Source organism: Boleophthalmus pectinirostris, unplaced genomic scaffold (assembly GCF_026225935.1).
Source record: "Boleophthalmus pectinirostris isolate CB_2022bp ecotype Guang Dong unplaced genomic scaffold, ASM2622593v1 HiC_scaffold_5, whole genome shotgun sequence".
NCBI classification, from domain to species: domain Eukaryota; kingdom Metazoa; phylum Chordata; class Actinopteri; order Gobiiformes; family Gobiidae; genus Boleophthalmus; species Boleophthalmus pectinirostris.
In genome coordinates, this window is record NW_026571404.1 from 5,141,572 (window position 1) to 5,159,319 (window position 17,748).

General features: G+C 40.9%; 4 protein-coding genes across 4 annotated transcripts; all 4 read left to right on the forward strand.

Annotated features, from left to right (window-relative positions):
- The first annotated feature begins 1,702 nt into the window (after positions 1–1,702).
- On the forward strand, positions 1,703–2,647 carry LOC110173344 (olfactory receptor 6X1-like). Its single transcript, XM_020939351.2, has one exon. It carries the CDS (start codon positions 1,706–1,708, stop codon positions 2,645–2,647), a length of 942 nt encoding a protein of 313 aa, XP_020795010.2. The 5' UTR covers positions 1,703–1,705.
- Positions 2,648–9,082: 6,435 nt separating this feature from the next.
- Positions 9,083–10,045, forward strand: LOC129411599 (olfactory receptor 10A3-like). Its single transcript, XM_055162934.1, has one exon. The coding sequence runs from the start codon at positions 9,083–9,085 to the stop codon at positions 10,043–10,045; it is 963 nt and encodes a 320-aa protein (XP_055018909.1).
- A 2,426-nt stretch (positions 10,046–12,471) lies between these two features.
- Positions 12,472–13,434, forward strand: LOC129411600 (olfactory receptor 10A3-like). The gene has a single exon (XM_055162935.1). The coding sequence runs from the start codon at positions 12,472–12,474 to the stop codon at positions 13,432–13,434; it is 963 nt and encodes a 320-aa protein (XP_055018910.1).
- A 2,450-nt stretch (positions 13,435–15,884) lies between these two features.
- LOC129411601 (olfactory receptor 10A3-like) lies at positions 15,885–16,871 on the forward strand. The gene has a single exon (XM_055162936.1). It carries the CDS (start codon positions 15,885–15,887, stop codon positions 16,869–16,871), a length of 987 nt encoding a protein of 328 aa, XP_055018911.1.
- Positions 16,872–17,748: the final 877 nt, after the last annotated feature.

A 17,748-nucleotide genomic window follows, 5' to 3' on the forward strand; every position in this document is an offset into this window, starting at 1 on the left:
AAAACTGAGTGAGTTAGAGTGGAGACTTTGGCATCATCCACTGACTTCACTCTGGGGGTGTTCTACATCTCTAGGGTAGGATTTTCAGAACTTACTATGGTGACACAATGCACATGTAGCAGTATGGGGTGCTCCAATCTTTAGGTTAGTTTATTTGCCACAAAAAACACACAAATACACAAAAGCACGTAGTACAGTATTGTGCGTACTTAAAGTCTTCACCAGCAGCATAAACACATTATACTATCTTTAAAAGTAAGAATACTGTATTTTCCAGGCTATTAGATGCGCTCTTGAGCCTCCAACCCCATCAAAAAACGACTGCGCGCCCCACAATCCAGAGCGCCCTATACACGAATCCACTCGAGCGTCCCCGAGTGACATTGTGTTAAGCCAAAGGAAGAGCAGTACAAACATTTGAACTCAACTTTTGGCAGAGAAACCTGATGTGATTTTAGACTTGAGACTGTCATTACTTTGTTTTCTTTTATAATTGAATGTAAATGAGCATTTTTAACATCTCTTTTTGGCACACTATTTGGTTTTAGCAAAATTCACACAATTGTACAATATGATATAGTGCAGGTTTCACGTCTGTGTTGTTGCAAAGTTTCTCTTAAACTTCTCAGACCGAGCTGGGCCCTGGAGAACTCTCAGAGGGAACAACAACAAAGAGCTCAGGTATAAAGAGAGCGTGCGTCACTGCAGCATGGAATCACCGCTCTGTCTGTGAGGCAGGGCATCTGGGATAAAAATTACTTCAATTTGTGTTTGTCTTCTCTGCTGATTGTGCTGCTGAAAGATACCTGTGTAATCTTATCTGTGCATTATGTGTTCACGTTTCATTATTTTTTTTACGTTTTGCCTGAACCTTCAGTTATGTTTTATGTTTTTGGACTTGTTTTAAAGCAGATATTTCTAAGGTCCTTGTGTTTCTGTGAACAATTTATTTAATTGTGATTTTTCTGACAGACATGGTGATACAGATTAGATTTGTGATTTATGTTTTAATTATGGGATTCTGTTCAAAGTTTACATTTTAAATGACAAAAATACTGAACTAATCCAAGAATCACATTTCAGAACACGTTTGTACAGCTCTGAACTACAGGGTCAGCAGTTTTTGTGCAGAATAACACATGAGACTGTTATTTGTGGAGGAAATTATGGTATTTTAAAAAATCACAGCCTTTGTGATTTGTTAATTGTGTTCTGATATGATTGTGACTAACTTTGCAGCTCTAGAAATCATATTTAATACAAACATTTTCAACAGCTGTAATACTGGATTTGATTTTGTATGTTATTTTTAGCATTTTAAAGTCTCCGTACTACATTTTTACGGTCTTAAACCATGAAAACTAGTTCCAAGTTATTCAACACTTACCTTATGCTCAGAGCATCCTAATTATTCACACTGATTAGTTTATCAGCACTCAAAGAAACCAGAGTGGAGTTTTGCTGTGACAGTCTGGTTATTTTGACTTGAAGAACTGCTTATACAATATATCTGTACAGGGGCAAGACAGATTTAGCTCAAATAGAAGGGAAAACTCAGCAAGGGAAAAATAAACAAGACAGAAACCTGTTCTGCTACACTGTTAATATGAATGAAGAATTTCTTCAAACATTTGAAGTCACTTTGCTGTTTTTTCTTTTGCCTGGATGAACTTTTTGGACCAAACTGATGTCTGTGAGGAGGAGGATGGTGAACTCCAGTGTGGTGACCCACTTCACGCTGGGAGCCTACACTGACCTGGGGCCTGTAAAATGGCTGTACTTTCTGCTCATATTGACCACGTACGTTCTGGTCCTTGTGTCCAACGTGCTCCTCATTGTGGTCATCTGCCTCAACCGAACCCTCCACGAGCCCATGTACGTGCTTCTCTGTAGTTTATTTCTGAATGAGATTTGGGGGAGTTTTGCGGTTTTTCCTATGCTTTTAGTGCAAATCCTCCGTGATGTCCACACCATCACCTTTACGTTTTGTTTCTTACAGATTTTCTTCGGTCACTTCTATGGTTCTGTAGAGTTTGTGGTCCTCGCGGTCATTACATACGATCGATATCTGGCTATAACCTTCCCTTTGCATTATAAAGCTCGTATGACCTCGGCCAGAGTCCTGCTCCTCTTTATATTCCCCTGGTTCTACTCTTTTGTCTTGATTCTAACTTTAGTTCTTTTGACACTTTCTTTAAAACTGTGTGGAGGGTACATTCCTAAAGTCATCTGTAATAACTACTCAGTAGTTAAACTTGCATGCTCTGATACTTCCGTCAGCAACATCTACGGGCTCCTCATCACGATCTTGTCTGTTTTTGGACCTTTGATTTTCATGTTTGTGAGTTATGTGTGCATTCTAAAAGTGTGTTTTCGAGGCTCGTCTCAAACACGGCAGAAAGCGCTCAGCACCTGCACGCCGCACCTGGCCTCTGTCATAAATTTCTCGTTCGGAGTGTGTTTTGAGGTGTTGCAGAGCCGCTTTGACCTACAGAGTGTGCCCAACGTGATCCGAGTGCTCTTGTCTCTTTATTTTCTTGTCATTCAGCCGCTGTTCAACCCTCTGATCTATGGACTGAAGCTGTCCAAAGTGAGGACGCTGTGTCTACAGCTGCTGCGTTCTGCTGTCACCACTGAGCTTCAATAAAGACCATTTAACCTGTAAAGATTGGTTTTGATTCTATCCTTTGCTTGATGACTGTACAGCTGCCCCAATACATGAATTATGCATTATATTATTATATATTATGATTGTAGAGTACCTCTGACATTTCAAAACTTTAAATAAAGCCTATCCACAGACAATAGGCATCATGTTCCAACATCTAATCACAGCAGAGGGAAAATAAATTATTGCTAGAGTTGGCAACCTTTTCCTTCATCTCCACAAAGATGTTTGGTGCTTTGCATGAAATAATTCACTGTAACTATGAATGTTTTTCAAACCTGCGTCTGATTAAATGCAATATAGATGTCTCCATGTCTAAGCAGGTGGAGGGAAATCTCTAGCAGAAAAGTGGCATATCAAAATGTGCCAAATACAGCTGAAGTTTAATGGGTTAAGGAATGTGTAGAGAAATTCTTCACCAGCAACATAAACACATACAGTAAATATATTAAGTGCATGCATGCAAATGAGGAGAGGAGAGTTAGGAGTGGCTCACTCTTGGTTTAACAGTTTTATGGCCTCAGGATAAAAGCTCCTCCTCATCCTCTCAGTTTTAGCCCTGAGAAGACGGTAGCAGCTTCTTGATGGCAGCAGGTAGAACAGTCCGTGGTCAGGGTGACTGATGTCCTGCACAATACTCTGGGCTTTGCGTTAGTATCAATGCACATGTCCCCCAGGATGTAGGGTGTTCTCTGCCAAGCAAAGCTCTCTCCATCCACAGTGATACTCCCTGTCAGGATGCTGTCCCTGAGGCAGGTGTAAAGTTTTTCAGCACTCGTGGTGAGAGCTTCAGGTCCCTCAGTCGCCTTAGGTGGTACAGGCGGTGATGGGCTTTCTTCAGCAGGAAAGTGAAGTGTGGGGTCCAGCTCAGGTCCTGGGCTATGAGCACCCCCAGTTATTTAAAAAAGTCTAGTCACTTCACTGGTGACAATTTCATGGCAATGGTGTGGTGGCTGTTCTGTTTGTTCCTGCGAAAATCCATAGAAGTTCATTAGTTTAAGTTCAATGTTGTTATTTTGACACCAGTCTATCATATGGTCTATCTATGAGCAGTGCGCTGTCTCATTATCGCCTGAGATCAAACCCATGACATCTATGTCATCAGCAAAATTAACAATTCAGATGTAGAGATGCAGTCATGGGTGTAAAGTGAGAAAAGCAGCAGACTGAGGACACACCCTTGGGGCTCACCAGTGCTAAGGGACAGTGGAGAGAATGAGTAACATCCGTCCCTTACTCTCTGCTGCTCATCAGTAAGGAAGTTGAGCACATGATTTTAAGACATGCCCAGTAATTAAAATCATTACTCCTCTTAAAAATAATTCCAGTCCTTCAGCACGTGCTCGTTGGGATGCTCTTCTGATGTGATGACGCACTGCTAGATGGCGACCCAGAGCAAACGTTGGTCTCGAGCCAAAACAATAAAAAAAAAAAAAAGTACGCTGGAAGAACTACAAATGATGAAAAGAGTGGATGGCAGAAAGCATAAAAACCTTTTCTAAGAGGTAGAGGAAAGGTTTGAACAAGGAGGGTACGAGGACAGTGACGCTGCGCAGATCAAAACAAGTGGAAACAACTGAAGCAGGAGTACAACAAAGACTTTGAACAAAGTTTGTATCGTGTTTGTGTCCGTGGCGTAACGACAAACCGAGATGTCCTTTGGTGTTAGGCCATGGTGTCTCCAGCTCGCTCCCCGTGTCCCAGCCAATTACTCAGAGAAGGGGCTGTATTGAGCAGGTAAACAGGCTGTCAGAGATTTTTCCATTACATATCACCCCCAAATGTCCCATACTTATGAACGAGGGATTCTTGTCAGCATCTCAGGCAAAACCTGTAATACTTTTTGCCCTCATACTGTGGCTGCGGGAGTGAAATGGTGCAAGCTGCAAGCAGAAGCGCATGTACCAGCAAGTTCAAGTTGCTTTGGTTCTTTGGTGTGTCTTATGTGCATGTTTACGTGCATAAACAGATTCACCTGGACTCACAGCGTCAGTGCGGTCCCCTTCAGCGGGTCCCCTTACTACGGGCTGCACTAACACTAAACTTGTTTAAGACCTTGTTTACACTGAAACGAATCCGCGTATCACCGTATCACCGTATCACCGTATCAGAAACAATCTGCGTCCAGACACGCCGTTTCTGTGTCCGCAATCCTTCCTTTATCCACACAGCTTTGAGCATATGTGTTTACGTTTTACAGAAACTAAATTTAAAAATGCATGACTAATTTGCATAAACTGGGTGGTCGCTATTGTGCACTGATGCGGTTCAGCTTCTGTCGGACTAAATGACACGACTCAGTGGAATATGAGTGTTCTTTTTGTGACAGAGGGGTGTTCTGCTGATGGTGAGTCTGTTCTGTGTTTCTGTCGTGTTGGAGATGGTTCATTTAAAATCTTTCAGAGATTATACGTCTGCAGGTCGTACACACAGACCATATATATGATTATATTCTAGCCTCTTAGCGTTTTGGCGGTGAATTACTTCGCGGTGCACAGACCTACATCAGCGTATCAGTGTTTTCAGGCGTCCACACAGTGCAGGATCAGATCTGTACTCAGATGAATCCATGGGAGCTGACACCACCAGATCGTTCCATCTCTGGAGTCAATTTTAGTCGGATTAGTGTGGATGAACACTGTATCCACACCGAAAACGACCCGAATACGTACTAATGTGTTAAAACGAAACACAGATTAAAGTTTTAATTGGAGTAACAGACAGAACAGAGCCTACAGTTCGCATCACACCCCTGGAGAATGTTGATGACACCAGCTGCTCTAAATATGTGAAAACTAGTAATGGAAAAATTTGTCAAAATACAAAATGAGGCTGAATGGTAAACCATTTCCGTTAGACTTGAAACTGGACAAAGTTTTGGCGAAAATACAAGAGCAACTGGTGACTCACTCCCAGATATGTGATGCCATTTAGTCCAGAGTGTGAGTGATGAAATAAGTACAAACATTTAAACCACTAGAGTGAAGTGTCTTGCCCAAAGACACAAAAGTATAATGGTAGACGAGCTCTCTGCCACTGAGCCATTTGCATTTAACCTCCCAAACAGTTTTGACTTTTGATGCTCAAAGTTCTCCGTTCAAAGTAGCAGCAGAGAGACGTCCCCGAGGAGTTTCATCATTGTTTATCTCATCGAACACAATGTGACCTCAGGGACCAACCAGACGCAGCAGTCCGGTCACATGTCCACAGAGGGCCGAGGTAATGATGTCCCACTGGACCAATCAGGACCGGAGCAGGCCATTAACTACAGTCCACTTCATCACGATCAAAACAAGAAGATGTTTAATGTTTTAATTATGCTAAAAGTTAACTGTCCTGTGTTTGTGAAGATTGACAAATATAGCATTGTTTCCAACGGTTCAGGATCAATCCAAAAGTGTCTAAAATCGAGAGCTGTATTCGACTGTAGAAATTCTTGTGGACTAAAGATAAAACCTGCCGATGCATTAGTGGTAATGCAGGAAGGTTTATCCAGAACACCCGATTATCTGTTGTTTTATTTAGGGATTGAACAATTATCAAAAAAGTCTTGAATCAAATTGTGGTGTTTCAATTCAATTCCATATTAAGTTCAATTCTCGCGCGTCCCTCCATGAGCACTGTCTTGTCACTTTGGCACGAGCAGGAAAAGGCCAAACCTGGGCTCCTTTCTTAAATACAGAAAGTAAACAGTTTTATAGAGCAGGGGTTTTCAAATTGGGTAAATGCAAGCCGTCCCTTAGAGTAGATAAAGACAGCCAACCCCCCCCCGTGCGGTATGGTGTAGTTCTGCTTAAATATTGGTTTAGACCTAGTTTCTACCTAGATTTAGTCCTGGTTTAGACCTGGTTTTAGTCCTAATTTTAGTCCTGGTTTAGTTCAGGTTTACTGCTGGTTCTGATCTAGAGGCCTGGTCCACCTGGCATACAGGAGGAAGTGCGGTCCATGTGGTGTACGTGAGAAGGCACGGTCCACGCGACGTACGGGAGGAGGTGTGGTCCATGTGGCGTACGGGAGGAGGTGTGGTCCACGCGGCGTACGGGAGGAGGTGTGGTCCACGTGGTGTACGGGAGGAGGTGTGGTCCACATGGCATATGGGAGGAAGTGTGATCCACGCGGCGTATGGGAGGAGGTGTGGTCCATGCACTGTACGCAAGAAGGCACGGTCCACGTGGCGTACGGGAGGAGGCACGGTCCATGAGGTGTATAGGAGGAGGTGCAGTCCATGCGGTGTACGGGAGGAGGCACGGCGTATATGAGGCAAAAAAAGGTGACGCTCCAAACTATGAGTAGGTTGTCAGAGTGGCAACATAATTTTTACAGTTAACACTGCACGCACAATCACCGATATCAATCCTGCTGCAGATGTGGACCGTTATTTTTTCACGCGTGTCGTGCCTCCCCAGTGGCTCTTTGGCGCCCCCCCCCCGTCGGGGGGGTGCACCTCACCTACTGAAAACCGTTCATATAGAGGCTTAGTGCTGCTATATTCCATCAGAGGTGAGGTTTATCTTTGAGTCACTTTTTATTTTACGCTGACAGACATAAATATGAACTTTTAAATACTCCAAAACTGCTTTTCGACTTTACCCATGTTGATCGAATACGCTTGTAATTCACACTCGTGCTTCCACGTTCTTTTTGAAAACTCCATCTCCTCAGTTTGACTTAGTAAATAACCTGTTTATACATTAGGAGGAGCAGATTCACAGACAGAGTCAGGAGGAGCAGAGACTTTTAGCCATCAAAAGAAAAAAATGCAGAAAATGTAAAGATCTGATGGTGAAGTTTATGTCTTTAAGTAACATTTCAAAAACCACATACAACATTTTTTCAAATGATTGTAGCTTAAATCATTAAGCCAAATATTTATTCATAGTGGCCGACTCCTATGGGTCTATTTTACTTTAATTATAGAGCTGATAACCTTATATAAGTCATTTACCTCAGATATCTACAGTAGAAACACTAAATGTTATGATTTATTGTTCATGCTAACAACATAATAACAAAGACTTTATTTTTTAATTCAATGTTAATAGTATAATTTGTGTTTTAAGATAATCAGTAATGTTAATATAAAGAAGTTATCAAAATCGAAGAGAACTGAAAATCTGGAGTACAAAATTTAAATCCCTAGTTTTATTGCATGATGTGATATTTCATAAATGACATTACATTTGTTATCCAGGTCTATCGTGCTCTCTGTATTATACTGAATGTAAAATTCTCAATGTTTATTTGCAGCTCCTGCCCTCTTTCACAGGAAGTGAATCTTACTATGTTCCTGTTCTCTTGTAGCTCATGTGCACTCCTCCTTCTCTTGGACACTCCTCTGAGCCAAAACCTTTAAAACCCAGTGTTTCTCTGTCTCTCTCCAAACCAAACTGAATCTAAAACAGAAGCCACCACAGACAGTTTAGGTTCATTTTTCTAAACGAACGAGGAATGTGCATAAATACTTATCCTTTTCTAAACATGTAACATATTTTAAGATGCTGATCTTGTTGCTTTTAGTTTTGTCCTCTTTCTGACTTTGGATTGTTTAAGCATCTTATTTTCTAGTATCTGTATGTATTTGTGTGTGATTGTTTTAAAGCTGATCATAAAGACGTTTGGTTATTGTTATAAACTGTCTGTAATAGAAAGAGTTTAGAGCATGAACTTGCACCTTCCATGTCACACATATTTACTTGTTTGAACCAGATTTAACTTCATCAGATTAACCTTTAATTGAACAAACAGACATTATGTTGTTTAGATTTAAATCACATTTTGTGATTTTTGGCACACGTTTTCATAGATTTGTTTAATTTGTTCTAAATGCACCAAAACATTTGCCTCCACTTTCGCATTTACGCTTCACTGATTCAGTAGTTTTATTTCAAATTCCAGTTTTTAAACCGGGTTCACTTCTTTATTTATGACAGTTTTAATTGTCTCATTATTTTCGTGGTGCAAATCATTTGTGAATTACTGATGCTAGAAGCCTTGCTCTGTTTTTTTTTTTTTTCTTGCCATAGATTCAACCAACACTAGAGGTGAGCCCATAAATGTTATTATCTTTAGTTTGGATAATTTTGCTTGTCTAAACTGTCTAAATTACTGCAAACTGTGTAAATATATATATAATGGGATAGAACATTTTATTTATTTTGATAACTTTTGCATTGTTTGGTTAGATTAGACTTGCTTGTAGTATAAAGTGTCTTAATATTCTGTCAGATCAATGTTTAAGAGGGTCACTCAAATGATGCCAGGATAAGAAAGTGACTCTCATAAGTGACAGAGTGACGCTGAAATGATGTAATAGTTCTTAAAACAGCTTTGTGATTAAACGGTCTTTGATTATTGTGATATTTAAGGGGACAGGCTGCTGTTGTCCCTTTGACACTGGACATTACTGAGCGAACCATGCCAGGACAGTCCCCGTTCCGGCGTCATAACTCCACTCCGGTGTCGTCGTTCGTCCTCTCTGCGTACTCTCACCCCGGCTCTCTGCGCTGGCTCTTCTTCTGCGTTCTGCTGTTGCTTTATGTTCTCATGCTGTTCTCCAACGTTCTCCTCATCGTCGTCATCGTTGTGAACCGCAGCCTCCACGAGCCCATGTACATGTTCCTCTGCAGCTTGTTCCTAAACGAACTCTACGGCAGCGCGGCTCTTTTCCCCTTCCTCCTGGTGCACATCCTACGAGACTCTCACATTGTTCCTGCTCCGTTTTGCTTTTTCCAGGTTTATGTTATACACGGATATGGGACGGTGGAATTCTTTACATTAGCTACCATGTCGTACGACCGCTATGTGGCCATTTGCCATCCGCTTCACTATAAATCTCTCATGAGCCGGAGCAAAATGGCTGCACTGATTTTGTTTCCATGGATGTACGCTTTGGTGATGAAGGGAGTTATGGTCGGAATGAGCTCATCGTTAGAGCTTTGCAGTCACGTTATTGATAAAGTTTACTGTGATAATTACCCCATAGTGAGACAGGCCTGCTACGACACCTCCATTATTAACATTTACGGCATTGTGGGCACTTTTAACACAATAGTTTTCCCGTTTGTCACCATTTTGTACACTTACGCCCGCATACTCCGAGTGTGTTGCCGCTCCCCGGGGCAGACGTGGCACCGAGCCGTTCACACCTGCGCGCCTCACCTGGCTTCGGTCCTTAACTTCACCGTGGCCGGGTTTTTTGAGGTCCTTCAGGGGCGCTTTGACATGAGCCACCTCCCAACGACGCTACGCATTTTCCTGTCGCTCTACTTCCTCCTGTGTCAGCCGCTCTTCAACCCTGTAATCTACGGTTTAGTTTTGACCAAAGTACGACTCATCTGTAAAGCCTTACTCTTCAAATACATCCAGAAAGGCCAGTGATAGAGCAGTAGGAACCAAATTGTCCTCCAAAGTTTGTTCATTTTCTATTTGGAGCCTCATTTTCACTGTTATTCACATTCACATTTTTTGGTATTGATTTAACAACCCAGCCTCATGTCGTGTGGATGAGACTTTTCTTGTAACCTGTAACTGTTCCTGAACCTTATCCCAAACCTTTATCTACACTCTATTTACTCACCCCAACTGTACAATAAAGAAATACAAACATTTTCATTTGTCGACATCTGTGTATGACCCTGACTCAAACGTTTTCAGTGAACCACATGTATAGAACTATGGGCAGGGAAACGGGGGTAGGTACATTTTTACGAATTGCAAATATGGTCCCTACACGCCACAACTGAACTGAACAAAGCCCAGAGTCTCTCCGTGAACGCCACAAACAAACACAAACCACTCACCCATCACACTGTTGTGTTTCCTTTAAAGTCCAGTGCGGTTTATTTGTGAAAAAAGTTTGAAAATAGACCATTTAATGACAGTGCGTCTTATAATCCAGAGCACCTAATAGCCCGGAAAATACGGTAATGCAACAGTTTTCATTAGATCACTTTTAATAAACTGATTTAGTCTACTTACATTAATAATACATCAAAATTCTTCTGTTTTTCGGACTATAAGTCACATTTTTTTTCATGGTTTGGTGGTCCTGCGACTTTTCCGGCATGTGTCTTAATGTGAAAATTAAGGGAACAACTCGAAAATGTGCTAACTTTGCAACGGCGGTCTATTCTGGCTCGCCGTAAGTGGATCAGGGCGAGGCCGTCTACTGCAACAGAGTTTGAAATGTTAGTATCATGACAACACTGATTTGTCTGGAGCTGCGTCACAGGAAGTGAAGTCGTTCTCTGGTTTCTCCTTCGAGTGGAACCTTTAAAAATCTGTGTCGTCAGCGTGAATCAAACATTAACACAGCGCAGATTAAGGGGAGCGGTAGAGCGCTTCACTTAACTTCACTAAACATTAAAACTTTGCACTTTAAGATGAGGATTTTCATAGGATCATTGAAACCAAATGACATGTTTATTTAAAGCTTGACTCTGGGACATGTTTTGGAATAAGAGTTTAATTTTTTAAAATTTTTTTTTTTTTAAAACAAAGCGTACATTTTTGGCATTTCGTTTAAGACTTTTTATTTTACTTTAAACAAAACTTTACACACACAACAGTGGATTTTTGCTTTGCTTGCGTCGTTATGAATCTGACTGTAAATTTGTGCAGTTATTAATATAAACTGTCTGTAATAGAGATTATGCATTGATATTGTATTAGAAAAATGCTCCACAACATTCTGACATTCTGAGTAACATTAACGCAAAACTGTGGGCAGCACAACAAACAAAATGTGCTTCTTTGCTTTTTTTGCCTAATTTTTGTCCTTGGAGCTTTTGGAGTGAACTGCTTTTCTACTCTTGACTTGATTTTCTTGCTTTAGGTGTCAGATACAAAGAAAAAATACTGAGCAGAGTTGTTTTGTCTTTTATATTTTGAATTAAGTTCCAGAGATTTTGATGTCATCTGCTTAACCGCCATTGAAAGATGAGGTTTTTAATGCAGCGTGATTTTGTAACTTCAGTTTTCTTCAATAACACTTCCTTCTGCCAGACAAATGTTTAACCATTTACGAGAGCATTATTTTTGCATTTATATTTTAAAATGAATGTGTCGTGGAATTTATCACATAGAACTGACTCTTGATCAAAACTGTGTGTGTGTGTGTTTTTTTTTAATATACAGTATATGTATTGGGTTTGATTTTTATTAAACTCAGCGTTACTCCTGTCACTATTACAGTTTGTGTTTAGTACCTGGTTTGGAGTTAAAGTCTCAGTTAAAACCTGGTTTAGCTTTTGTGAATGACTGATGAAGACAGTTTTTACTTGAATGCTGTTAAACAAGGACTTATAATCATTTTTATTTTAACATTTAATTCTTACCTTATATAGTTGTCATCCACGGCATGGATGGAACATGTACAGTTATGCCCATTGTATTTATTTCTTAAAATGAATGGAATTATGATTTTGTGTGTGTGTGTGTGTGTGAATTTTAAACCAAAACTTAGTTTTTTCAGCCCAGTTGATGTTAGACAGTAAAACACTCTGAGATGATCAGAGTAAAACCTTTCAGATGTGTTGGGTTCTAATTCCATAATTTCATCTAATTATCATATTAGTCTTTTGAAAGTTACATATGTATAATCAGAAATTACAAATGTTGATCTTTTTTTGTTATTAGGCCTGTTTGAAAGATTTGTAGAGATATACATACACCAGGTTAATGTGTTTATTGAATATTTACCTGTGCACTCTGAATCGATTCGCTCCTGTGACTGTTCTGATCTTATGATCCAGTTTTAAATCTTTACTGTTATTATCATATAAGTGGCACCTCTGACTTTAACCATGCCAGGACAGTCCCCGTTCCGGCGTCATAACTCCACTCCGGTGCAGTTCTTCGTCCTCTCTGCGTACTCTCACCCCGGCTCTCTGCGCTGGCTCTTCTTCTGTGTTCTGCTGTTGCTTTATGTTCTCATACTGTTCACCAACGTTCTCCTCATCGTCGTCATCGTTGTGAACCGCAGCCTCCACGAGCCCATGTACATGTTCCTCTGCAGCTTGTTCCTAAACCAGCTCTACGGCAGCGCAGTTCTCTACCCCTTCCTCCTGGTGCACATCCTACGAGACTCTCACGTTGTTCCTGCTCCGTTTTGCTTTTTCCAGATTTATGTTATACACGGATATGGGACGGTGGAATTCTTTACGTTGGCTAGTATGTCGTACGACCGCTATGTGGCCATTTGCCATCCGCTTCACTATAAATCTCTCATGAGCTGGAACAAAATGGCCGCCCTAATTTTGTTTCCATGGACATATGGTTTGTTAAGGATGGGTGTTATGATCAGTCTGAGTTCATCATTGGAACTTTGTAATAATGTTATTGATAAAGTTTACTGTGATAATTACCCCATAGTAAAACAGGCCTGTTACGACACCTCCATTATTAACATTTACGGCATTGTGGGCACTTTTAATGTTATAGTTTTCCCGTTTGTCACCATTTTGTACACTTACACCCGCATACTCCGAGTGTGTTGCCGCTCCCCGGGGCAGACGTGGCACCGAGCCGTTCACACCTGTGCGCCTCACCTGGCCTCAGTCCTTAACTTCACCGTGGCCGTGTTTTTTGAGGTCCTTCAGGGGCGCTTTGACATGAGCCACCTCCCAACTACGCTACGCATTTTCCTGTCGCTCTACTTCCTCCTGTGTCAGCCGCTCTTCAACCCTGTAATCTACGGTTTAGTTTTGACCAAAGTACGACTCACCTGTAAAGCCTTACTCTTCAAATACATCCAGAAAGGCCAGTGATAGAGCAGAAGGAACCAAATTGTCCTCCAAAGTTTGTTCATTTTCTATTTGGAGCCTCATTTTCACTGTTATTCACATTTTTTTGGTATTGATTTAACAACCCAGCCTCATGTCGTGTGGATGAGACTTTTCTTGTAACCTGTAACTGTTCCTGAACCTTATTCCAAAGCTTTATCTACACTCTATTTACTCACCCCAACTGTACAATAAAGAAATACAAACATTTGTCGACATCTGTGTATGACCCTGACTCAAACGTTTTCAGTGAACCACATGTATAGAACTATGGGCAGGGAAACGGGGGTAGGTACATTTTTACGAATTGCAAATATGGTCCCTACACGCCACAACTGAACAAAGCCCAGAGTCACTGTGAACGCCACAAACAAACAAAACCACTCACCCATCACACTGTTGTGTTTCCTTTAAAGTCCAGTGCGGTTTATTTGTGAAAAAAGTTTGAAAATAGACCATTTAATGACAGTGCGTCCTTATAATCGAGAGCACCTAATAGCCCGGAAAATACGGTAATGCAACAGTTTTCATTAGATCACTTTTAATAAACTGATTTAGTCTACTTACATTAATAATACATCAAAATTCTTCTTCGTGACCTGTGTACTCTGTTTTTCGGACTATAAGTCGCATTTTTTTTCATGGTTTGGTGGTCCTGCGACTTTTCCGGCATGTGTCTTAATGTGAAAATTAAGGGAACAACTCGAAAATGTGCTAACTTTGCAACGGCGGTCTATTCTGGCTCGCCGTAAGTGGATCAGGGCGAGGCCGTCTACTGCAACAGAGTTTGAAATGTTAGTATCATGACAACACTGATTTGTCTGGAGCTGCGTCACAGGAAGTGAAGTCGTTCTCTGGTTTCTCCTTCGAGTGGAACCTTTAAAATCTGTGTCGTCAGCGTGAATCAAACATTAACACAACGGGGATTAAGGGGAGCGGTAGAGCGCTTCACTTAACTTCACTAAACATTAAAACTTTGCACTTTAAGATGAGGATTTTCATAGGATCATTGAAACCAAATGACATGTTTATTTAAAGCTTGACTCTAGGACATGTTTTGAAATAAGAGTTTAATTTTTTAAAAGACTTTCTTTTTTTTTTAAAAACAAAGCGTACATTTTTGGCATTTCGTTTAAGACTTTTTATTTTACTTTAAACAAAACTTTACACACACAACAGTGGATTTTTGCTTTGCTTGCATCGTTATGAATCTGACTGTAAATTTGTGCAGTTATTAATATAAACTGTCTGTAAAAGAGATTATGCATTGATATTGTATTAGAAAAATGCTCCACAACATTCTGACATTCTGAGTAACATTAACGCAAAACTGTGGGCAGCACAACAAACAAAATGTGCTTCTTTGCTTTTTTTGCCTAATTTTTGTCCTTGGAGCTTTTGGAGTGAACTGCTTTTCTACTCTTGACTTGATTTTCTTGCTTTAGGTGTCAGATACAAAGAAAAAAATACTGAGCAGAGTTGTTTTGTCTTTTATATTTTTAATTAAGTTCCAGACATTTTGATGTCATCTGCTTAACCGCCATTGAAAGATGAGGTTTTTAATGCAGTGTGATTTTGTAACTTCAGTTTTCTTCAATAACACTTCCTTCTGCCAGACAAATGTTTAACCATTTACGAGAGCATTATTTTTGCATTTATATTTTAAAATGAATGTGTCGTGGAATTGATCACATAGAACTGACTCTTGATCAAAACTGTGTGTGTGTGTTTTTTTTTTAATATACAGTATATGTATTGGGTTTGATTTTTATTAAACTCAGTGTTACTCCTGTCACTATTACAGTTTGTGTTTAGTACCTGGTTTGGAGTTAAAGTCTCAGTTAAAACCTGGTTTAGCTTTTGTGAATGACTGATGAAGACAGTTTTTACTTGAATGCTGTTAAACAAGGACTTATAATCATTTTTATTTTAACATTTAATTCTTACCTAATATAGTCATCATCCACGGCATGGATGGAACATGTACAGTTATGCCTGTTGTATTTATTTCTTAAAATGAATGGAATTATGATTTTTTTTGTGTGTGTATGTGTGTGAATTTTAAACCAAAACTTAGTTTTTTCAGCCCAGTTGATGTTAGACAGTAAAACACTCTGACATGATCAGAGTAAAACCTTTCAGATGTGTTGGGTTCTAATTCCATAATTTCATCTAATTATCATATTAGTCTTTTGAAAATTACATATGTATAATCAGAATTTACAAATGTTGAACTTTTTTTGTTATTAGAGGCTAGGTTCATAACAGGCCTGTGTGAAAGATTTGTAGAGATATACATACACCAGGTTAATGTGTTTATTGAATATTTACCTGTGCACTCTGAATCGATTCGCTCCTGTGACTGTTCTGATCTTATGATCCAGTTTTAAATCTTTACTGTTATTATCATATAAGTGGCACCTCTGACTTTAACCATGCCAGGACAGTCCCCGTTCCGGCGTCATAACTCCACTCCGGTGCAGTTCTTCGTCCTCTCTGCGTACTCTCACCCCGGCTCTCTGCGCTGGCTCTTCTTCTGTGTTCTGCTGTTGCTTTATGTTCTCATACTGTTCACCAACGTTCTCCTCATCGTCGTCATCGTTGTGAACCGCAGCCTCCACGAGCCCATGTACATGTTCCTCTGCAGCTTGTTCCTAAACCAGCTCTACGGCAGCGCAGTTCTCTACCCCTTCCTCCTGGTGCACATCCTACGAGACTCTCACATTGTTCCTGCTCCGTTTTGCTTTTTCCAGATTTATGTTTTACACGGATATGGGAGGGTGGAATTCTTTACGTTGGCTAGTATGTCGTACGACCGCTATGTGGCCATTTGCCATCCGCTTCACTATAAATCTCTCATGAGCCGGAACAAGATGGCTGCACTGATTTTGTTTCCATGGACATATGGTTTGTTAATGATGGGTGTTATGATCAGTCTGAGTTCATCATTGGAACTTTGTAATAATGTTATTGATAAAGTTTACTGTGATAATTACCCCATAGTAAAACAGGCCTGTTACGACACCTCCATTATTAACATTTACGGCATTGTGGGCATTTTTAATGTTATAGTTTTCCCATTTGTCACCATTTTGTACACTTACGCCCGCATACTCCGAGTGTGTCGCCGCTCCCCGGGGCAGACGTGGCACCGAGCCGTTCACACCTGTGTGCCTCACCTGGCCTCAGTCCTTAACTTCACCGTGGCCGTGTTTTTTGAGGTCCTTCAGGGGCGCTTTGACATGAGCCACCTCCCAACTACGCTACGCATTTTCCTGTCGCTCTACTTCCTCCTGTGTCAGCCGCTCTTCAACCCTGTAATCTACGGTTTAGTTTTGACCAAAGTACGACTCATCTGTAAAGCCTTACTGTTCAAATACATCCAGAAAGGCTTGTGGTTGAGATCCAAGAGGCAAAAGTAAAATTTATTAAATTGTTTCAAACCTTCTGTGAAATAAAAATAAATAAAACAGTTACAAGTCTATAAACCAAGTGTACTACACTTTGTCACAAAGTGAAATCACCACTCAGGTCAGGACCACAGAACTGCAGGTAAGAGAACCCACAGCCTTGACCCTCCAAGTCTTGCCATAGCAGAGTCACCGCTATGCAGAGCCTTCAGCAGGGATCAGTGTACTCTGTTCACTTTGGTTTGCTCATTCACCGGGGCAACAGCGTACTCTACGCCACTTTCACTTGGACTTGAAGTACCACATGGGTCACTGGGCCCCACAGGTCTTGGAATTGTGACATGCTGGTCGTGACTGGCCTTTCTGTGTGAGGAAGCTAGGCGCAATCTCTCCCTTTCACTGTCAAAGGTCATCTGCAGACATGCCTGGTGCTCCTGCACCCACTCATGAATGGTTCCTGCCACTGGGTCTTGCACTCAACCCAGCAAAAATCAAATGGCAGTCGTCAGTAAATGGCCCATGAAGGCGTGCACTACAAGTTGATTTTCCTTCACATGCTGACATCTCTCACAAGCCTGGCACCGCTGAGCTACCTCACGGTAAATACCTGGCCAGTAATGCCTAGAGCACAACAAGGCCAGGGTTTCTCTGTATGCCTTAGTGTTCATGCTCCTGATGGACTTGGGCGAGGGTATTCTGGATACACAGATAATATAATACACAGCCCCACCCAGTGTTGCACCTGAACGCGTTCATTGAACTATAGTGAACAACACCATCCTACAAGTAATCACTGAACTATAGTTCAAGAACTCGTTCATATTTTGGGCGAACGTGAATTGAACGCACTGTATTACTGCCTGATGAACGAACTATGAATGCGTTCATT